The sequence below is a fragment of the Eucalyptus grandis genome, chromosome 6 (assembly GCF_016545825.1).
Source record: "Eucalyptus grandis isolate ANBG69807.140 chromosome 6, ASM1654582v1, whole genome shotgun sequence".
Classification (NCBI taxonomy): domain Eukaryota; kingdom Viridiplantae; phylum Streptophyta; class Magnoliopsida; order Myrtales; family Myrtaceae; genus Eucalyptus; species Eucalyptus grandis.
In genome coordinates this window covers 40,647,205-40,666,545 of record NC_052617.1, presented here as the reverse complement: position 1 = coordinate 40,666,545, position 19,341 = coordinate 40,647,205, and the positions used below count along the sequence as shown (strand labels likewise).

The window sequence follows — 19,341 nt, the reverse complement described above, 5'->3', positions numbered from 1 at the left end:
ACGCAATTGATCCCGACCTTTCATACTAGAGAGGGTTGACCAACGGCGACGAGGATTGCGATTGATCATGACCGCCCAATATTGCCGTCGGCTACCTTGGAGGCCAGGACCACCTCGATTTGTTGACGTGGCCTGAGAGACTCAGAAGTTGGATCGATGAACAGGAGAAGAAAGAGTGGTCCGAAGACAATTTGAAGTTGAAATTGCAGAACGAGCCGTCGCTCGTCATTGTCGGGTCTGCATCTCATGGTTATTGGAGAGCGGCCTTGTCTTTAATTGGAGAAAAGACGACGATCACGGGCTCATTGTCGGCGGGAGGTAAGGGTGGAGAATGATGGTGCCTCATTTTGGATTTAGATCGATTTCTTTTTCATCATCATTGTGCGGTGGATTTAGAGAATCATATGCTATGAAACTACTATATAAAAGAGAAATACAACCTAGTCAAGGTTCACACATCAATGAGGACAGATATGATGTTGGATTTCGACATTATGAAATTAAGAGACTAAATCAGAAAGTACATTCACACTTGGAAAACTAGGACGCGAAAATGAAGAAGAAGACAGAAATACAGCCAACGTTCCCATCATTACGGTCTTAGGAGGTCGCTTGAAATAATTAAGCAGAGACAGTCATTTAGACATTAGATTAGACCACCGGAACTAAAATGACACAGCATTTGTCCTATTTGCACTAAACAGAAAGTAGCTGTGGCTGATGATTTATGGGAAATATATTAACCGAAACATGGGCAATAAAAGATAGAATGAAATCCATTCGGTCTTGATTTGGACACCCATCCAGCTAACGCTCAGAAGCTTTTCTTCGTTGGCATTGCCATTTTTTATTTATTTATTAACGTGCAGTTGATTTGATTCCCGGGCAGGTGACTTGCGGACAGCATGGGGGAAGCACTGGCGTCTGTGGCTGTGATCCAGAAGAAGAAGAAATAAAGGGGGATCGATTCGGGGAGAATGAGATGGTTTGTTGGGGAGGAATTAAATGAGAGTAGTTCGTATCATTTATGTACTCGGATGGATTCGTGTTTCAAATTTCAATTGCCTTAATCCCCCATTAAAAGAGTTTCGAGCCAAGAACAGTTTTAACATCTTCTAATCCTGATAGTATTGGTTCGTCGTCCCTTTGTCACCAAAGGGCAGGATCCCCATTTTGATTCGCGTCTCCAAAACGATGGTAGCTTAGGGCGACACCAGAGCGAAGATTTCGGTTGATTTCACACCACCGTGACACATAAATGTTACATTTATTAAATTATGAATGTATGTATCACGGATCGATTGTCCTTAAATTATGACACATAAATGTTACATTGTTGATGTAGTCTACGAGAGTCCATTTTTCATCGGTTAAATATATAGTTTACGAGAGTTGAGTATTCGGTTTTTGGTACTTGTTCAGTAAATTCTCATATTCTGCGTGGACTCATATATTTCTATTTGGCAAGGACCGAAATTGGGCGAAGACGCGTCTTAGATTAGTGTGCTAAACATCGTGCTCCTGTGCAAAAAGCGTGTTGAAACGTTGTACCGTTTGTCGGGAGGGGACCGGCGGAGGTGTGGCGCGGACGTGGTGCAGCTGGCAGAGCAGCGGTGGCCGGCGAGGGGCGGCGAAGACGAAGGCTGAGCAGCACGAAGAAGACAGTTCTTCTTCTTCCTCTTTTTCCTCTTTTTTGTTTTTTTATTTTTATTTTTTTCTGCTCACGTGGATCTCAAGTCTTTTCTCTGTCTTTTCTTTTAGAGCAGCCTTGTCAGGGAAGAAGGGAAATGACCCCTTTTTGTTGACCCAAGATGGACGGGGGGCTTCTCCTTTTCCCTCTCCTCTCACACGGCTCTTCTTCCACTTTTTCTCACGCCCTTTTTTTTTGCGAATTTCTCTCACGAATTTTTTTGCTACGAATTCTCCCTTTCACGAAATTTTCTGTCGAATTTTTCTGCTCCCTTCGGTCACGAAAATTGTGGCTCTCTTTTGCAGTGATTCCAGACCGCCCTTTTCATGGCAATTTTTGAGTTTGTATCTTTTTTACATTAATTCAAAACTGCAAATCAAAGCGTGATTTCGCGATCAACTCAATTTACTTCGATTCCTTTTATTTTATCAAAATTCTTGCTTTTTATTTACCTTATTCCCTAAATCTTGATCTTTGATCAAGAATTGTTTCCGCATTTACCAATATTTAAAATTTCCAACTTCCCTACATAATCAATCGGATTGTTTCCTCTATTTTTTTCTTTTTATTTGCGATTTTTATTTTTATTTTATTAAGATTGTCAAAATTAGGTGTCTACGCCGTTCTATTTAGGAAAAAATGGGGACAAATTGCCGGGGACCCCGTTTCTGCAAACCGCATATATTCCGGCGGAAATGAGCAGTGTCTTTTTGTATTCGAGCACAACATAGGACGTTGGAGTTGATATGTCCAAGGCACCGGTCAGAAGCCTGTCAAAATCATCACCGTCGGATCTGCGTCTCATGGACATTGGAGAAAAAATACGATGATCACGCCCTCATCGTCGGCGGAGGTAGGCTGTGAGGAATGATGGCGCCTTATTTTTTTGGATTTGGAGCCATTTGTTTTCAATTGTCATCGTTTAATATGAAAATCACGCTGATTTCTTTTTTAATCTCTCGTGATTTTTACATATATAGAAAGATAATTTTGATTTGTTTTCCGATTTCTCTTATTTTTTATATATAAAAGATCATGTTAATTTATCTTTTGATCTTTTTTGATTTTCTTTCATTCTTTTTTTTTTCTTTTTACTTGTATACACTTACAACTACACATATTATATTACAGATATACACAATTAATTAGCTTCTCTAATTGGGAGTGATCTACTCACCACATACAATGAAACCCATCTAGTCTTGATGTGGACACCTACCCAGTTAATTGGGTGAAACCCCTCTTGATGTGAACACCTACCCAGTTAAATGGGTTTGCCAACTTTGAAGACGCTTGTTGCACTGTTGCTTTAATAGTCTTGATTTGATTGAGAGCAATCGTCCAAATTACTTGACTTTAGAGAATTATCTTTTTCAATATGCCCTTGCAAACAAGGCGTTTCCATCACGATTGCCAATCTTGGACCGTAAATGAGTAAACATTGCCGTGCAAGTTGGCTTTGTTAGTGCATCCGTGAGTCGATCATTATATACTTGCAACAAATCTTCGTTAGCTTATTCTTGTGTGCAAAAACCCCAATACCATAATGGATTTGGACTAAACAAACGGTACTGTAATTTCATATATGCATTTCAAGTATAAAAAACCTAATGATACATGAAAAGACAGAGCGAGACCCTTCCTTAGTAATAATAGGTTTGTCAATTTTCGAAGCTCTTGTTGCACTTGTTAAGAACACATGAATTGCTTTATTTTTCTGATCTGATCGGGAGACAATGCTGGAATTGTTTTTGCTTTAGATAGGTGCTTTCTCCAATACTGATGATCTTTTCCTCATCTGTCTACGTGACAAAATCAGATTACAGTGAGTCATTAATGACCTGTTCGAAGTTCCAACCGGACAGTTCATTGCCAAACAAAGAAAATACATAAAAAAGAGGTATTTCTCAGGCAAATACGCGTACTCGCCTGACAGTCAACGGGCAATCGTGTCCAGTCATGAATGAGGGGCGGTATTATTCGTCTTTTTATTTATTTATTATTAGTCTAATTCAACAATAGAAAATTGCAATGACAGTGGGAACAAGTAGTTTAAAAAAAAAAAACACAAACTTCATCAAAACCTTTATTTAGTCCGAAAATATCTTAATTAAATATAGTGCCTGCCCACTCGCATTCTCAACTTAAATAACCCATCTTCCCTCATAAACCCCAATTCAGTTCTTCCTCAATTTCTCTGTAAAGCCCCCAGCGAGGAAGAAGAAGAAGACTCACCTTCATCACCATGGTGCTCTCCAAGACAGCCTCCGAGTCCGACGTCTCCGTCCACTCGACCTTCGCCTCGCGCTATGTCCGGACCTCCCTCCCCAGGTGACTCCTCGCGATCCTTCAGTCTTCTTCAATGTGCTATCTTGGTCACGACTAGGCCGTTCTCCGATGGCTCGGGCTTTCAGTAATTCCGTTTTATGACGTTCGTCGTCGACGCGTGCTCGTTATGATCGGATGGATCTCGATCCAGGTTCAAGATGTCGGAGAACTCGATCCCCAAGGAGGCGGCGTTCCAGATCATCAACGACGAGCTCATGCTGGACGGAAACCCTAGGCTTAACCTAGCGTCCTTCGTCACCACATGGATGGAGCCCGAGTGCGATAAGCTGATAATGGCCTCCATCAACAAGAACTACGTTGACATGGACGAATACCCGGTCACCACCGAGTTGCAGGTAAGTCCTCCTAAACATTCGTTTTTGCACCTCGTCGTCGTCGTTGTGTCGCCATTTCTGCTACTCCTTTCCGAATCACGTAGATCAATTAGAAAAAAAAAAAAGAAGATCACTTCCTAGATCACAGATTCATGTCAAGAAAAGTACACGCCTAAATGCGGACATCGAAGTGTCCAGTAAGCGTGGATTGCGGTGTTCATGGCGAAACTTCTCGTGGGCTAGATCTAGATTATTTAAATGAGGTTTGTCCATTCAGAAAAAAGCGATTAGTAAAACAAAGATTATTTTATTTAGAGGGAGGATTGGGTATGACGAAGGTTGCTTGATGGATCGGTTACTTGACAATTATTCTTTGATAAAGTCGACCAATGCTCATGTCAAACCCTGAAAAAGGGAAGAAAATTCGTGGCCAAAACTCAGATTTGCGGTATACTTAAAGTAGGCAAAAGAAAATAAAATTTTGGTTTGATTCTTTAAAACACTAACTTAATTTTTATTATATATAATTCACGAAAAGATCGATTCCTCACTAACTTAAAAAGAAAATAAGAATTTGGTTTGATTCTTTAAAACACTAACTTAATTTTTATTATATAAAATTCACGAAAAGATCGATTCCTCACTTAGCTAGATGGATTGTCTTCTTCCTCTTAGAGCCCGCAGATTTTGACGAAGCTGAGTACTAATTCAATGATGAACTTTTACAACTAATCTAGATTGTGGGATCGATCAACCTCGTACTTTGCTTCCACAAGTAAGTTGGTTACTTGAAGTCTTGGACCATTGATTTTTGTTATTTTTTTTTCTTGTGGTCAGTCCTAGAGCCGACATAAAATTAAACACCGAAATATATATAATATGTGATTTTTTTTCGGGTTGAAAAATAGCGGGTTACAAAGAAGGTTTCTTTTTTCTTAGTCAAGGAAAGGTCCATACTCTAAGGGGCAATAAAAAGTGATGTTAGAAAGGAAAAGAAAATATACATATCCCCCCAAATCCAATTTGTCCTTGATCAAGAATTTTAATAAATAATAAAAGTAAAGAAAATGAAGGAACAAGCATAAAGTGCGGCAAGCCTCTTTTCTGTGCTTACAGCTATTGGGATTTAAAAACTAAATGAAGGAAGGGTCCCCCAAATAATGACAATTTAATATATGAAACATCTTGAAGGTCTAGAATGAACAAGGAGGAGGATAGAGAAACTGACTGGTAAGTAGATAAGGAACTGAAAGACACTTTCTACTTTTTACTTCATAATGTATTTTAATCTTAAAGCTTGTTATTCGCCACCCTTTGGTGTTGTTTGGTTGTCAGGCAATATATTATTAGAATTGGATATGAAAAGATAGGATAAAAAATGTGGGGAATTTGCCATATGGTATCTTTTGTTTGGTTGAACACCAAATGTGACGGTGGATATATATAATTAAAGTAAAAAAAAATTAAATTATTACTGAAGTGTGCTATAATTTGTCACAAGTGACGCCACTATCGTCGTCCCTAAAGACTATCATTTCTCTTTGTTTAAAAATATTATATACGAATGAGATAATTTTACCCCACTCTTGGTGTCTGGATAAGTAATCCAAGAATTAATCCGGACTTATCTAGGCTTATTTCAATCTGGGTTTGCCTCCAGGTGCTGGATGAGGTATATCTCACTCTATTTAGCTCCTTCTTAGGATGACCAAACACATCTTACTATTTACCATCCACATAAAAGAGTAAATTATCATTTAATCCTGAAAACATTACGGATATTCGTATCAAAACTCAATCGAAACCTTCTTAAGATTTAAGAAACAAGTCTCGATCATGCTTCTCCCTTAAAAAGCTCTAATTGGGGCATCGTTATCGTCTGAATATGAGATTAGTGCACAGCACATTTACCCTTTGTTGGGTTTAAAAAAGAAGTGGATACAGACCATGCTTAATGATTCTTACCTAATAAAGGAAACGAACACCGAAATGACTCAACAAAGTCAATTTTAACATGGTCCACAAAAAAAAAGCTAGATATCAATTCACGCGTTTAGTACCTCCAATCTTATGCATCCCCTTTACTTTGTGTCATCAATTTTGCAATATAAAATTTGAAAGCTTAAATATATATGGGGACGCGTGTTTATTTCGCAATTACTTTAACAAAAGCGATTTGCTTTTTTAGAAAAGGCTGATGTGATTATCTCTTTCTGGATGATAATATGGACAGAAGCAACAAAGCACTTTTGACAAGATAATTGAACCCGATGAACACCAATTTTGCAATATAAAATTTGAAAGCTTATATATATGTGTGTGTGCGGGCGTGTGTTTATTTCGTAATTACTTTAAGAAAAGCAATTCACTTTTTGAAAAAAAAAACCGATTTGATTATCTATTTTTAGAAGATAACATGGACAGAAGCAACAAAACACTTTTGACATGATAACCGAACCTGATGAACACCTCCATCATACCATAATTTTGCAATTGACGTGCACGAAAGCGGGTCCGAAGTTTCCTCATTCGCTTTCATTCCTTCTTTCATCTTCTACAATTCATTGCGTGAGAAGAGAAAAGACTTTCACGTCTAGATCATTCATCCTACCTGCCCCCTTATTCCAATAATTTGTTACTCTAGGAGGTGCTTTATCTCCTTTTCTCACGCATCTACTAACTTTATTTCGTTTTTGGGTGAAACCACATGCACATGTATTTTGTTAAAAAACGTTTGCCTACTTCATCAATCGATAACATTACTTCATGCTCAGCTGTTAAATCGATTATTTCTCGTCCATCGTCATGAATTATTTTCTTTCCGATTTTATTTGAAACGATGACGCTAACAAAGCACCTACAACTATATATTTTTGGGGAGGCGCCAATTTCGCTGTCCCTTATTTTCGGACCGTGTCCTAAAGCCTTTCATTATAAATATTTTAATTAGGAAATATAGGAATTTAGTTTAGTCCGACTTTCAAGGCGCAGAAATCAGAGGCAGCGCATGCCGTGCCGCCACGGACGGCGTTAGATACCGATTGGGGCGCCTTTAATTTAGTCCACTGTTCAACCAAATCCCATGTCAGGACAAACTCCTGGCCAATCACCAGCTGCCTCGTGTCCCCATTCTAGTCCTAAAGCCATGAGTCGGGCCCACGGCTTTCGATTCAAGTCAATGACTATTGTCACATGGTGGGGGCTTCGTTCTGCTGGTCCCCTAATCCTTTGTCGGAACCCAATCATGCCATTTCGGAGAACAGGACGATTTGTTTTCACTTGTGCATTTCAATAATATTTTGATTTCATTTGAGATTAGGTACAACCACTTGTCGAAAATGCTCATCAACGAAGTCATTCATAAAAATTAATTAGGAATTCGACATCTATTTCACGTCAGTATTTTTATCAAGTGCTTGAAAATCACTATAGCTAAACATTCAAAACTTGAAATCGGAGTATTGACGTGTGTTTGTCCATTTAGAGATTCAATAAAACACACTTTCTAGACTGTGGTGAAAATTGGATAGAGAAAATTCTAGAAATTTTAAATTTCTCTAAGGTTAGCTATTGCGATGGTGATTGATTTTGATTTTTTATTTGACTTTGATAAAATCTGGAAGTTCCCCATTTTCCATGGCTACTCGTGCTAGAGACGTGGTGTTGATTTGTCAGTTATCATGTAGCCCACTATCTTATTAGACTAACTTCCTCCATAGGGTGCAATTGACATTTCTGCAAATGAATCTGGTGTGGTTAGCATACTATAGCTTTTGATTTTTCTGCAAATGGATCTGGTGTGAAGCTTGTTTGTCCATCTAGAGAGATTCAATAAAATACACTTTCTAGATTGTGGCAAAAATTGAATAGAAAAAATTCTAGAAATTTAAGATTTCTCACAGGTTAGCTATTGTGATGGTGATTGATTTTGATTTTTCATTTGACTTTGATAAAATCTGGAAGTTCCCCATTTTCCATGGCTACTCGTGCTAGAGATATGGCGTTGATTTGTCAGTTATTAGCTAGCCGACTATCTTATTAGACTAACCTTCCTCCATAGGGTGCAATTGACATTTCTGCAAATGAATATGGTGTGGTTAGCGTACTATAGCTTTTCATGCGCAACTATACAGTGCACTTGGTTCTTGGAAATCCCACTCAGTAGACTAATTCAATATCTTTTTTCTTTTCAGAAAATCGTGTATCGTGTATAGTTATTATAATTAGTACGTTATATCCTCCCTTGCATGTACAATACTCTTAAATAAAAAAAATTATTAAGGTACCTAATCCTATCAACTAATCTTCAATGCTAGAGTTTCAATTTTGTATATATCACAAAATGCTGCAAGCAATATCGCGTGTATAGTATTAAATAAATTTCGACCTAAGCAGGTCCTTAAACTGCTTAAGGGGAACCCCCACCGGAGGGAGAACCTCCTAGGGGTGAGAATCCCCAAAGTGGGGCCCCGTATCCCTCCTCCCAAGGGAGAAACAATCTTGGGAGGAATGAGGGGGTTGCAGCTACCGGGGTAACGGTAGGTGTGGCAACACACGGTGGTTTGGATGCTAACCGATTCAATTCGAGGCTACCCAAGGACCATGCAACGGTAGGCGTTAAAACCTACCCCTTTCTTGAGCTGGCTTGAATGCCAAGTTGCGCCAACTCAACGCTCAAGGATCACAAAACGCTGCAAGCAATATCGCGTGTATAGTATTAAATAAATTGAAAAAAAATGAGTGTCCTAAAATGATTCGGCGCGCGGTAAAAAGAAAAATAAACGGGGATGAATTTTGTGGTTGCATAATGTTTGCATTCTCTTACCCACTTTTGCCATTTTATATTCTGGGAATTGCATTCAAATGTGTCACTTGTTAAAACCGATAGAAAATCGAAGATGTGAAATGTGACTTCTTAAAAAAGAGCGCAGATGGGAGACGAGGGTTTGCAATCATACTGTCGTTATGGATTTTCTGTGTTAACTTTTTCTTTTGACACGACTCATAGTTAATGTCGAATGCAGAATCGGTGCGTGAACATGATAGCCCATCTCTTCAATGCACCGCTCGGGGAATCGGAAACTGCGGTCGGAGTAGGCACGGTGGGTTCGTCGGAGGCGATCATGTTAGCGGGGCTCGCTTTCAAGAGGAAGTGGCAGAACAAGAGGAAAGCCGAGGGCAAACCCTACGACAAGCCCAACATCGTCACCGGTGCTAATGTTCAGGTACCATTCATCACTAAAGAAAAGTTAAGTCAAGGTATGGAGAAACAATCTCCTAGCTTTGTTGTTGCTTGAAAATTGAATTTTCTCGGAGCTCAAAGTAATAAGAAGCAAAACTCGCGGGAAACATCGATCGGCTAGAGATTTTAGTGCTTAGTTTCCTGACTTGTGATGAACTACAATGCGAAGGTATGCTGGGAGAAATTTGCGAGATACTTCGAAGTGGAGCTGAAGGAGGTGAAACTGAGGGAGGGGTACTACGTGATGGACCCTGCCAAGGCGGTCGAGATGGTCGACGAGAACACCATCTGCGTCGCTGCGATCCTTGGCTCCACCCTCAATGGCGAGTTCGAGGACGTCAAGCTCCTGAACGACCTCTTGACCGAAAAGAACAAGCAAACTGGGTAAGAACACGTTCACGAAATGGCCCGTTCTTGCGCCAAATTGCGCTCGATTTGCGAGTCGAGGGATCATTCATTGTTTTGAACTTGGCAGATGGGACACTCCGATTCATGTGGATGCAGCGAGTGGAGGGTTCATCGCGCCATTCTTGTACCCGGAGCTGGAGTGGGATTTCAGGTTGCCACTGGTGAAGAGCATCAACGTGAGCGGGCACAAGTACGGGCTGGTCTACGCAGGAATCGGGTGGGTCATCTGGAGAAGCAAAGAGGACTTGCCTGAAGAGCTCATCTTCCACATCAACTATCTTGGGGCTGATCAACCCACCTTCACCCTCAATTTCTCCAAGGGTACTTCAATTTCTTGCTGCCTTTTCAGCTTCCGAATTCATGTAAAATCCAACTAGATTGTGCTTCTGCACCGTCATCTGATTTGCAAACGAAAACTTGTGCAGGTTCAAGTCAAGTCATTGCTCAGTACTACCAGCTCATCCGGTTGGGATATGAGGTAAGTTGTGTTGCTGAAGGAAGTCTTGTTATATAGCATTTTGGTGGTGTCACTGTATTGTCCATTGACACCGATGTTGATTTCGCCAGGGTTATAAGAACATCATGGAGAACTGTAGGGAGAACGCCACGGTGCTGAAGGAAGGTTTGGAGAAGCTGGGGCGATTCAACATCGTCTCCAAGGACAATGGCGTGCCTCTCGTCGCCTTCTCCCTCAAGGACAACAGCCGCCACAACGAGTTCGAGATCTCTGACATGCTGAGGCGCTTCGGTTGGATCGTCCCCGCCTACACGATGCCCCCTGACGCGCAGCACGTGACGGTGCTGCGGGTCGTGATAAGGGAGGACTTCTCCCGCACTCTCGCGGAGCGCCTCGTCTTCGACATCGAGAAGGTCCTGCACGATCTCGATGCGCTCCCGGCCAAGATCGATGAGAAGCGCAGGGCCGAAGAGAGAGCAAAGAACGGAGCTGCAGATACCAGGAAGATCCAGCTGGAGATCACTACAGCGTGGAGGAAGTTCGTGTCGGATAAGAAGAAGATGAACGGCGTCTGCTAGAATCAAATGTGTCGTGATGGTGATTTTTCTTGCCATTAGGTATCCGTTATCGCCGTTTGAGTGAGTGTGCTCGGCTTATGCAAGAGAACATATTTGTGTGCCTATGGAGATATTCGACCTGTTGTCCCTCCGAGACAATCTTAGTATTCATGCTTTTGCCAAAGTTTGATCGGGCGATTCGTCTCGTCTCCTCGTATGCATGAATGTGAAGCGAAATTGGGAAAGAGAGGAGCAGAAAATGCACTCGAACGCTTCGTTTTTGTTCCCTCTCTTTGTAATATAAAGATCATAACAGCAAAGCTCACCACACAGAACCAAGTTTCTGAAGTACAAAAGCAACGTTTTCATGGCGGATCATCATTACAAAAGCAACTTCTTCAAGCCATCGTAAGAAAGAGACTATTAGTGGGCCTTTCAGGATTTAGAAGATGATGCTCCCTTGACCACAGTGACCGGGCATGTTGCACTTGTCACTACATAATTGCTGACACTGCCAAGCAAAACCCTGCAAAAAGAAGATGGAATTATAAAAAAAATAATAGTAATCATTACCCGATCGTGATTGTAAAGAGTAATCGTTGTTTATCATGTCAAATGCTATCAATTAGACAGATGAATCAGCAAAGTGGATTGACAAACATGTGTGTTTGCCTGAATTACAGTTCAACATCACGTACCTTTTGATACTGCCCAAGCCTCTGCTCCCGACGACGAGAGAATCGAGCTTGAGATCTTCCACTGCCTCGCAGAGCTTCTCCCTCGGATCGCCCCAGTAAACTTTTGCCGCCACTTTCACCTTCACGCATGCAAACTTTTTCATTAAAAACTTAACCCGAGCATCTGCTGCTTGAATTCATGAATTTGTGTTACATAAACTGTATAATCTGTTCTTTTTTACATAACCACCATTAGCCTCGTCACGCTTACGTAATGATTTGGCTTCCGCAACTGACCTTCCGAACCCACTGCCATCGATGAAGTGAAACTGTTTTCTTCTCCGACGGTGGATTGATTAAATAATCCTCAATTTGTTATCCTCAAGAAAATGAAACCTGGACTAGGATGTGTGTGTGTGTTCTCAGAGAGAGAGAGAGAGAAAGAGAGAGAGAGAGAGAGAGAGAGAGAGAGAGTACCCCTTTAGTCCTAGAAACCGTATCAAGCACATCAAGAACCTCAGGATCAGAAGTCAGTCCATACTGCTTCGAGAAGTTGATCTCTCTGAATTCCTCGAGTGGAATCAAAGCTGCAAAACCGTTCACGCATACCCAACATATGCGTGATCGAACCATATTAAACGCAAAAGTCTAAACTCTTGGGAAAAAGATTTGGTAATTTATATCAGACAAGTGGAAGAATTCAAGGGAAAGTATGTCCGAAGCTAATTAGTTACGTGATCCGGTGTCTTCGAATAGCTGCTTCCTGGTATGATCGGATTTGGGAGGCTGAACAGGGATCAACAGCAGCTGGTCACCTTCGTCCACGAGGTTCTCTGCCGCCCACCTGAGTGCCGCCTTGCTTGTCGGCGAGTAATCCATTCCGACCCCGACCACTCGCTTCTTCCCCATCTTTCTCTTCCTCTTCTGGCGATCAGGAAAAGCTACAGGGGTGTGGAGATTCTTGAAGGCACTAGAACTGGCAGCCGTGTCAGAATTTATATATAGAGGAATCCTAGATAAAGCTATTCAAAGCTTTATTCCCCGGCAAATATTAATGTTCCTTATCAAAGAATATAGGGCACTTGGGAGGAATTAGAGCATCAAAGGAGAGGCCACTTTGCAACTAGGGAATTCAAAATCCTAGCATATAGAATCAAATGAGCGAGAACCGTGAATTTGGCCTGACCCCATCATATAATTCGGGGTTGCATGGGTGTATTTATAAAAACGAAGAATCTTATGATTCCGCCTTTGAAAAGGGGTATATATGACAAAAGGTTTGTATCTCTTTGTTTGGGTAATAAGAAAATACAAATTGAGCGGCTTAAGCCTTGATTATGCCATTAGCTTTAGTGACCTTCACGCTCATTGTCAAAGATGACGAGGCACATACATTTCTGGGACTATGTGTCGGAGCGGGCCTTGAAATTCCTCGCGCACCATCGGGAATCGGGCAACATCTTGGGAAAGCGGAGAAAAATAGTAAGATCTTATGTTGCCCCTTCTTCAGTTAACTTATCCACCGTCCTGAACTGGATTAACAAAAGATAGAGATTCTCACCATTTGAAGTACAACCTAGACGTTGTCATATCACATCAACTTCCTAAGATTCGATACTCCAAAACATGCGAAGAACCAATAGACATAACTTTTACACCAAGCCTTAAAAAGAATCAATGGACATAACTTTGCACCAAAACTATTGGGAAAGCATGATGAACGATTGGAAAAAATAATGAAGTCAGAATTTGAGGCTTAAGATCACTTTCTTTAAGGAATTATTTACTTCATAATATTACTAATGATTATTGGCAAATTTCCTTTATGGTATAATAAAATTTAGATTGAGAATACTAGATAGCAATTTTAATATTTCTCAAATGTCTCTCAATGTTTCTGATGTCTGTATTTTTAAAAAGAAAACTCGAAAAGACTTGATCATAATTGATCCCCAAAATCGACATACTAATCTCAATCTTTTGAACAGAGGAAACCATACAGAAAAGATTGCAAAATGAATAGGTACGTTATCAAAGGTTATGTTGAAAGATATAAAAAGATTCAGAATTATATAAATTATAAAAATCATAATTTCTTTGTGAACAATCACACCATTTCAACATGATAATATGATTAATTTTTATAAATATCAATCTGAATTTTCCAATAAATAATAATGATTGTTGGTTAAAGCCAAATCTTAAGCACACGCGCACTTGCATCTTTTCGATGTGAGACAATGCACATTTTAGTTTGTTTTACAAACAAACTACCAACAATCCCCAACTTTGAGGTTAAACCTTTACTTAGTGCAAATATCTCAAAACTCTATAAAGTGACAAGTAGCTTGGCTTTAAACTATACTTAAAATAATAGAATCGGACATATCGGACATATACTTACCTTTTGTTTTAGTGAGAAGTTTTAGCACTATTATGATCTTGTGCTTGTATTTGTTTCATGAGCTCTTTAAAAAACAATCCTAACTTTTGTAAGAAACGACACCATTATTAGGCTCATATATGTGAAATATTTACCATGTATTTTTGTTATTAATAACACATTACTAATTTTTACTGTACTTTATTAAGAATTCAAATGATTACTTTATAACTAGTAATGTTAGTATCAAATGATTACTTTCAATAACTTATTTTTACCCACTAAACCTTATAACTAGTAATATTCTAGAATTAAGGTCGAGTTACTAGTACTAGTGATTTTAATTAAAGGGTTTCAGCCTAACTTCTTATCCAATCATATTTACCATATTTTTTGGTAAAGCCTTTGTCAAGAGATTAGCTAAATTCTTGCTTGACCTCTAGAAAACAACTGTTATAGTACCATCTTTGATCAATTGTCTCATGTACTTGTATCTTAAACTAATATGTCTAGACTTATCTTTATAAGTGCTATTATAAGCTCTTGCCAAAATAGTTTGACTATCACAACGGATAGAAATATGAAGCATAAGATTAGGCAATAATTTGATATCTATGATGATCCCAGCACATCACGGCTAATGTAGAACTATTATTGCTGTTATCTTTCTCGTTTTACTTTTCTTAAGCATGTGGAAGTGTAAGAGACTAAAGAAAATCCTGGGGTACACGTGATTTTCTATAAACGTGGCAACTTCATTTTTTATTTATTTATACATGTACATCAGACGATAAGTGAGGTGCTCTTGGAAATTCAAAAGGTCAGTATTACTGACTATACTAGACTATACACCTGTCACCCATCCCCACCTAGCTGTACAAGTGTCGTCTAACCCTGGCCCTTAATGTTGTCAAAACAGCTCTAAAAATCCTTCTTCCCTCCTACCCACTTCTATACTGCGGGGTTGCCTTCGTCTCCTGACCCGTTAGTGAATAGTGGGAGTGGACCCATTGTGCATTCGTTGACATAGGTGTACATCCTGATGAACCCAAGGGTGACTTGCCCCGCCGAGGGCCCTACATCAACGACCATATGTGACTTGATCCGAATAAAGATAGTATTCGGAAAACAGGGGTCTACGAACCTATCTTCCTTTCAAGTGAAGTATATTAGCACCCCGTAACGAACCATCAGGGAAGCAGGTGGGATCGACATTCTATTAATCTAAAAAGATGACATCAACAACCAGTGAGTCACAACCCAGTAAGAAGGTCCACCGGTTTATACTATACAAATCGATCATCGCATTGACAAAGAAAATCTCAATAAAAAGTATAGTAAATCACATGCACAACAACTTATCTGAAAACAATTTCAAAATACATGACCGGTCAATATAGGCAATAACTTTTCCCAACAAATAACCAGTAGTTCAATTTAGAAATACCAAATTCATAATTGACATAATTTCATGCTTCCATCATCATCCGGGGAACCCCATTATCCCTTGAGCATCTTGCATCCATCTAGCATCGCGAGGCATCTAAGGGAACCACACTACACCTCCTAGGCATATGGAAGAACCTAGTTACCCTCCAGGCATCCCTCCTATAACCTGGGACATCGTCGTCTCAAGACCGATGGCATTCTTAGTCACATATTCACACCATGATGTAGCAATTCCATAATTCATTTAAAAGTACGTTAACATCACTACTATTTGGGAACTTAGGCATGCATCTAATGAATCATTAGTCATTTCATCCCTTAAACTAATATAAACTCATCCGTACAGATATTAAATGAAATGTAAGGAAGGTTCCATATCCTAGACCTAAACCAGCCTTATAGGGCATCCTGCACATCTCGAGAAACGATGGCTATTGTTTAGGTAAATGGTCTTCAAACATTATGAAACTTTGGTATGAGGTATAGAAGACCTAAAGGAACATTTTTCATGAAGGACTCAAAGTCCGATTCAGCTCATATAGTTCTAAGTAATTTTTGCAATCCAAGCCCAAAACAGTTAAATTTTCAGAACGAAATCAGTAGAAAAATAAATATTTTGCCAATCAAATGAGACCCAAAAATTATGAAAATTTGAAATATGGTAGTCTAGGATGTACTCTACAACTTTCATGAAGGAAATATTTTATAATTTTGGACCGAGAAATTTATAGAAAATGAAAAATAGAATGAGGTCGGTCGTGCTGACCCGAAAACAGACTTCGAATCCCAAAGTTTTTCAAGTATTTTTTTGATGGATGGAATCCAAAAAATCTGAAATTAAAGTATGTAATAGAAAATCCAATAAGGGACGACTTTCATGAAGAATGCCTCATGAAATTTGCACAACATAAGTTAGTACAAAATTAGCAAACTTTAGGGTCAGGCTAGAATCGAACCTGCTCTTGCATGTGCCAAACATTGACTGTTCATGCCCCTACGGCCTAACCACGAGCTTGACTACTTTGAACCCGACAATGTAACTAGGTAACATAGTCAAAAATTCCGATTAAACGAAAATCAAAACGACATTCTTGAATTCCTAGAAAACTATTTTCGTCGCACGACAAATGATCAGTCTAGGATAGAACGGAGGATATCCACTTGCTTTGGGTCCTAGTATGTTGCTATGGTGACTTGGCGGAACGAAGACGAGGCCGATGGTGGCAACGGTTCAGCTAAAGTGCGCCTAATGGTTGGTTAGGACAACTGCAATTTCTTCGGTCTTCTGCGTTTGGAGTTAGAACCACGAGCTGCTGGCCTCAAGTTCCTACTGGTGGTGCAACTGAGTGATTGTAGTGGAACATGAGGGAATTCTTTGGGCATCCAATGGAGTGGTCTCTCTCTCTCTCTATTTGCTTGCTGACCCTTCCACCGCCAAAGTATCCATCGTAGCAGCAATTGTTGACTATTTGCCTCATCCCTTTGGCCAGCTGGATTGCTCGGCATCATGGAGAAGATTCAAGAGTCTTTGATAAATCTTTTTTTTTTTTTATAGATATTTCTTTAAAGGCCAACACCTTGGAAGTGCTCGAGATTGTTCGGATATTTGGAGTTATTGACAACGAGGTAGCAATGACGACTCGGTGATGTCGCAGTGAGGATACGATCGGACTGCTGACCCTTCCACCGCCAAAGTCTCCATTCTAGCAGCAATTGTTGACTATTTGCCTCATCCCTTTGGCTAGTTGGATCATTGGGCATCATGGAGAAGATTCAAGAGTCTTTGATAAATCCTTTTTTTTTAGTTATTTTTTTAAAGGCCAACACCTTGGAAATTCTTGAGATTGTTCGGATATTTGGATCAGAATAGTTTATTGACAACGAGAGAGTAACGACGACTCGGTGATGTCGCAGTGGGGATGCGAACAGCCTAGTTTTTTTTTTTTTTTTTGACAAGAACGGCCTAGTTCAATAGTGAGCTCGCTAATGTAATGTGGACCATTAAACATTCAAGGTTCGCTATTTTGTTAAGTAAAGAATCTAGATGTCGCAATATCTAATAACAAATTCCTAATCCATTTAGTCTCTCTCCTCTTTCCTAGTTGTTGCTAAAACAATGATTCAAATTCCGTAGTTGAGTGATTTATACACATTTTTTTCTTGCCCGCCCAAATAACAACACATTCACGTTATGTTAAAATTCATACAAAAGTGGATTGTTCATCTTTCACACTCATAATCCAACTAGCATTGGTGTATCATTCTAATATAGTTGGATAATTATTATAAAATAATCATAAATTTTTAGTTCTCTTAAGATAACCATAAAAAATTTTGGTAATAGCCTTCCAATGTTCGATATCTTGACTACTAGTATAACAACTCAATTTGCATATAAAATAAGCAATATTAGGTTTATTATGATGTATCGCATACATTAAAGACTTTATAGTACTCACATATTTAAGTTGTGCTACTACTCTAACTGTGTTATAATTTGACTTAATACTACAATCAAATGGAGTATTCATTTCATTGAAACAAAGATGTTGAAATTTAGTTAAAACCTTTTCCACGTGATTACTTTGACTCAAAGAAACCCCCCGTGTTTTAATTTTAATAGCCAAGATAGTATCAACTTCACCAAATTGCACGCAAGGCAAAATTGTAAATTAATACGTAAGGGCCAAACTGTAGAATAATAATTCCAAAGGGGTAGAACCATAAATTTAACGTCTAGGGGCAAAACGATAAATAACTAGCAATGACGGTAGAATCGTAATTATATAATGAGGTGAGGGGTAGAAACATAATAACATGCTGAGGGGCAAAAATGTAATTACAGGAAGGGCAACAAGCGAGCGCGCCTTCACTGCCATGACGGCATGCGCTAGCAGTTACATGCAAGCGCGTGGATCCCACGCGTCGGGTACTCCAGACCAGTGCGTGTGTTGGCGGGTGGATTTCATGCCCACGATGTCTAGTGCACGTGCGCAAGCGCCTGGATTCACACGCCTTCTCCCCTTTCGCACATTTTTGCCAATTTTCTCTGTTTTTTACCCAATTTTCCATCAAACCATCCACCATTCAGATTTTATCCAATAGCCCCTCCAAAAAAATTTCATCAACAAGCAACTAGCATGAAAAAGAACAACGTCGTTCGATGAATCTTAATCCATAAACCATAATTTTCAATAATAATAATAATAAAAATTATTAGATCCTAAACCACATTCTAATACTAACTATCAATGGATAACGTAATTCTTCATGCGGAAATTCAAAAACAGAGATATTTGATCTTCATGATTTTCACGATAAGATGGATGAAGATATACTTTTTATCTATAGAAAAACCTCGAAAAGAAATTATTGAAGAATTTGAAGCAAATGGAAAAATCCGATTTATCTCCCTTGATCCACTTTTCTTTAGTGTATTTTATATGAGAGACACATTGCGATGGGGAAGAGGAGGAAAATCCGCTATCCATGAATGACATCTCGAGGACTACCTGATCGTGAGCCACCAGGGGCTTGCACTTTCTCCAGCTCTAACTCCATCGTTTCACAAATAATTCCCTAAATTGGTTGGGACAATATGATGAATGATTGAGAAGAACAATGAAATCAGATTTTAATGTGTGATATTACTTTTGAAATTATTTACCCCACAACATTGCTAATAGTTACAGGTAAATTTCTTTCAAGATACAACAAAGTCTCAATTGAAAATGCCAGATAATAAAATATTTCTCCAAGGTCTCTCAATGGAAACAATTGAAATGATGTCTGTATTTTTAGAAGAAAATTCGAAA

The 19,341-nt window shown here is 39.3% G+C and overlaps 2 protein-coding genes across 2 annotated transcripts; one reads left to right on the top strand and one right to left on the bottom strand.

Annotated features, from left to right (window-relative positions):
* The first annotated feature begins 3,831 nt into the window (after positions 1 to 3,831).
* LOC104449756 (glutamate decarboxylase) lies at positions 3,832 to 11,201 on the top strand. Its single transcript, XM_010064014.3, has 7 exons — positions 3,832 to 4,021; positions 4,170 to 4,374; positions 9,378 to 9,578; positions 9,765 to 9,979; positions 10,071 to 10,324; positions 10,429 to 10,481; positions 10,571 to 11,201. The coding sequence occupies exons 1-7, from the start codon at positions 3,936 to 3,938 to the stop codon at positions 11,036 to 11,038; spliced, it is 1,482 nt and encodes a 493-aa protein (XP_010062316.2). The 5' UTR covers positions 3,832 to 3,935; the 3' UTR covers positions 11,039 to 11,201.
* An 89-nt stretch (positions 11,202 to 11,290) lies between these two features.
* Positions 11,291 to 12,890, bottom strand: LOC104449755 (universal stress protein A-like protein). Its single transcript, XM_010064013.3, has 4 exons — positions 12,429 to 12,890; positions 12,172 to 12,281; positions 11,716 to 11,834; positions 11,291 to 11,543 (listed from the first exon to the last, which is right to left on the bottom strand). The coding sequence occupies exons 1-4, from the start codon at positions 12,601 to 12,603 to the stop codon at positions 11,453 to 11,455; spliced, it is 495 nt and encodes a 164-aa protein (XP_010062315.3). The 5' UTR covers positions 12,604 to 12,890; the 3' UTR covers positions 11,291 to 11,452.
* Positions 12,891 to 19,341: the final 6,451 nt, after the last annotated feature.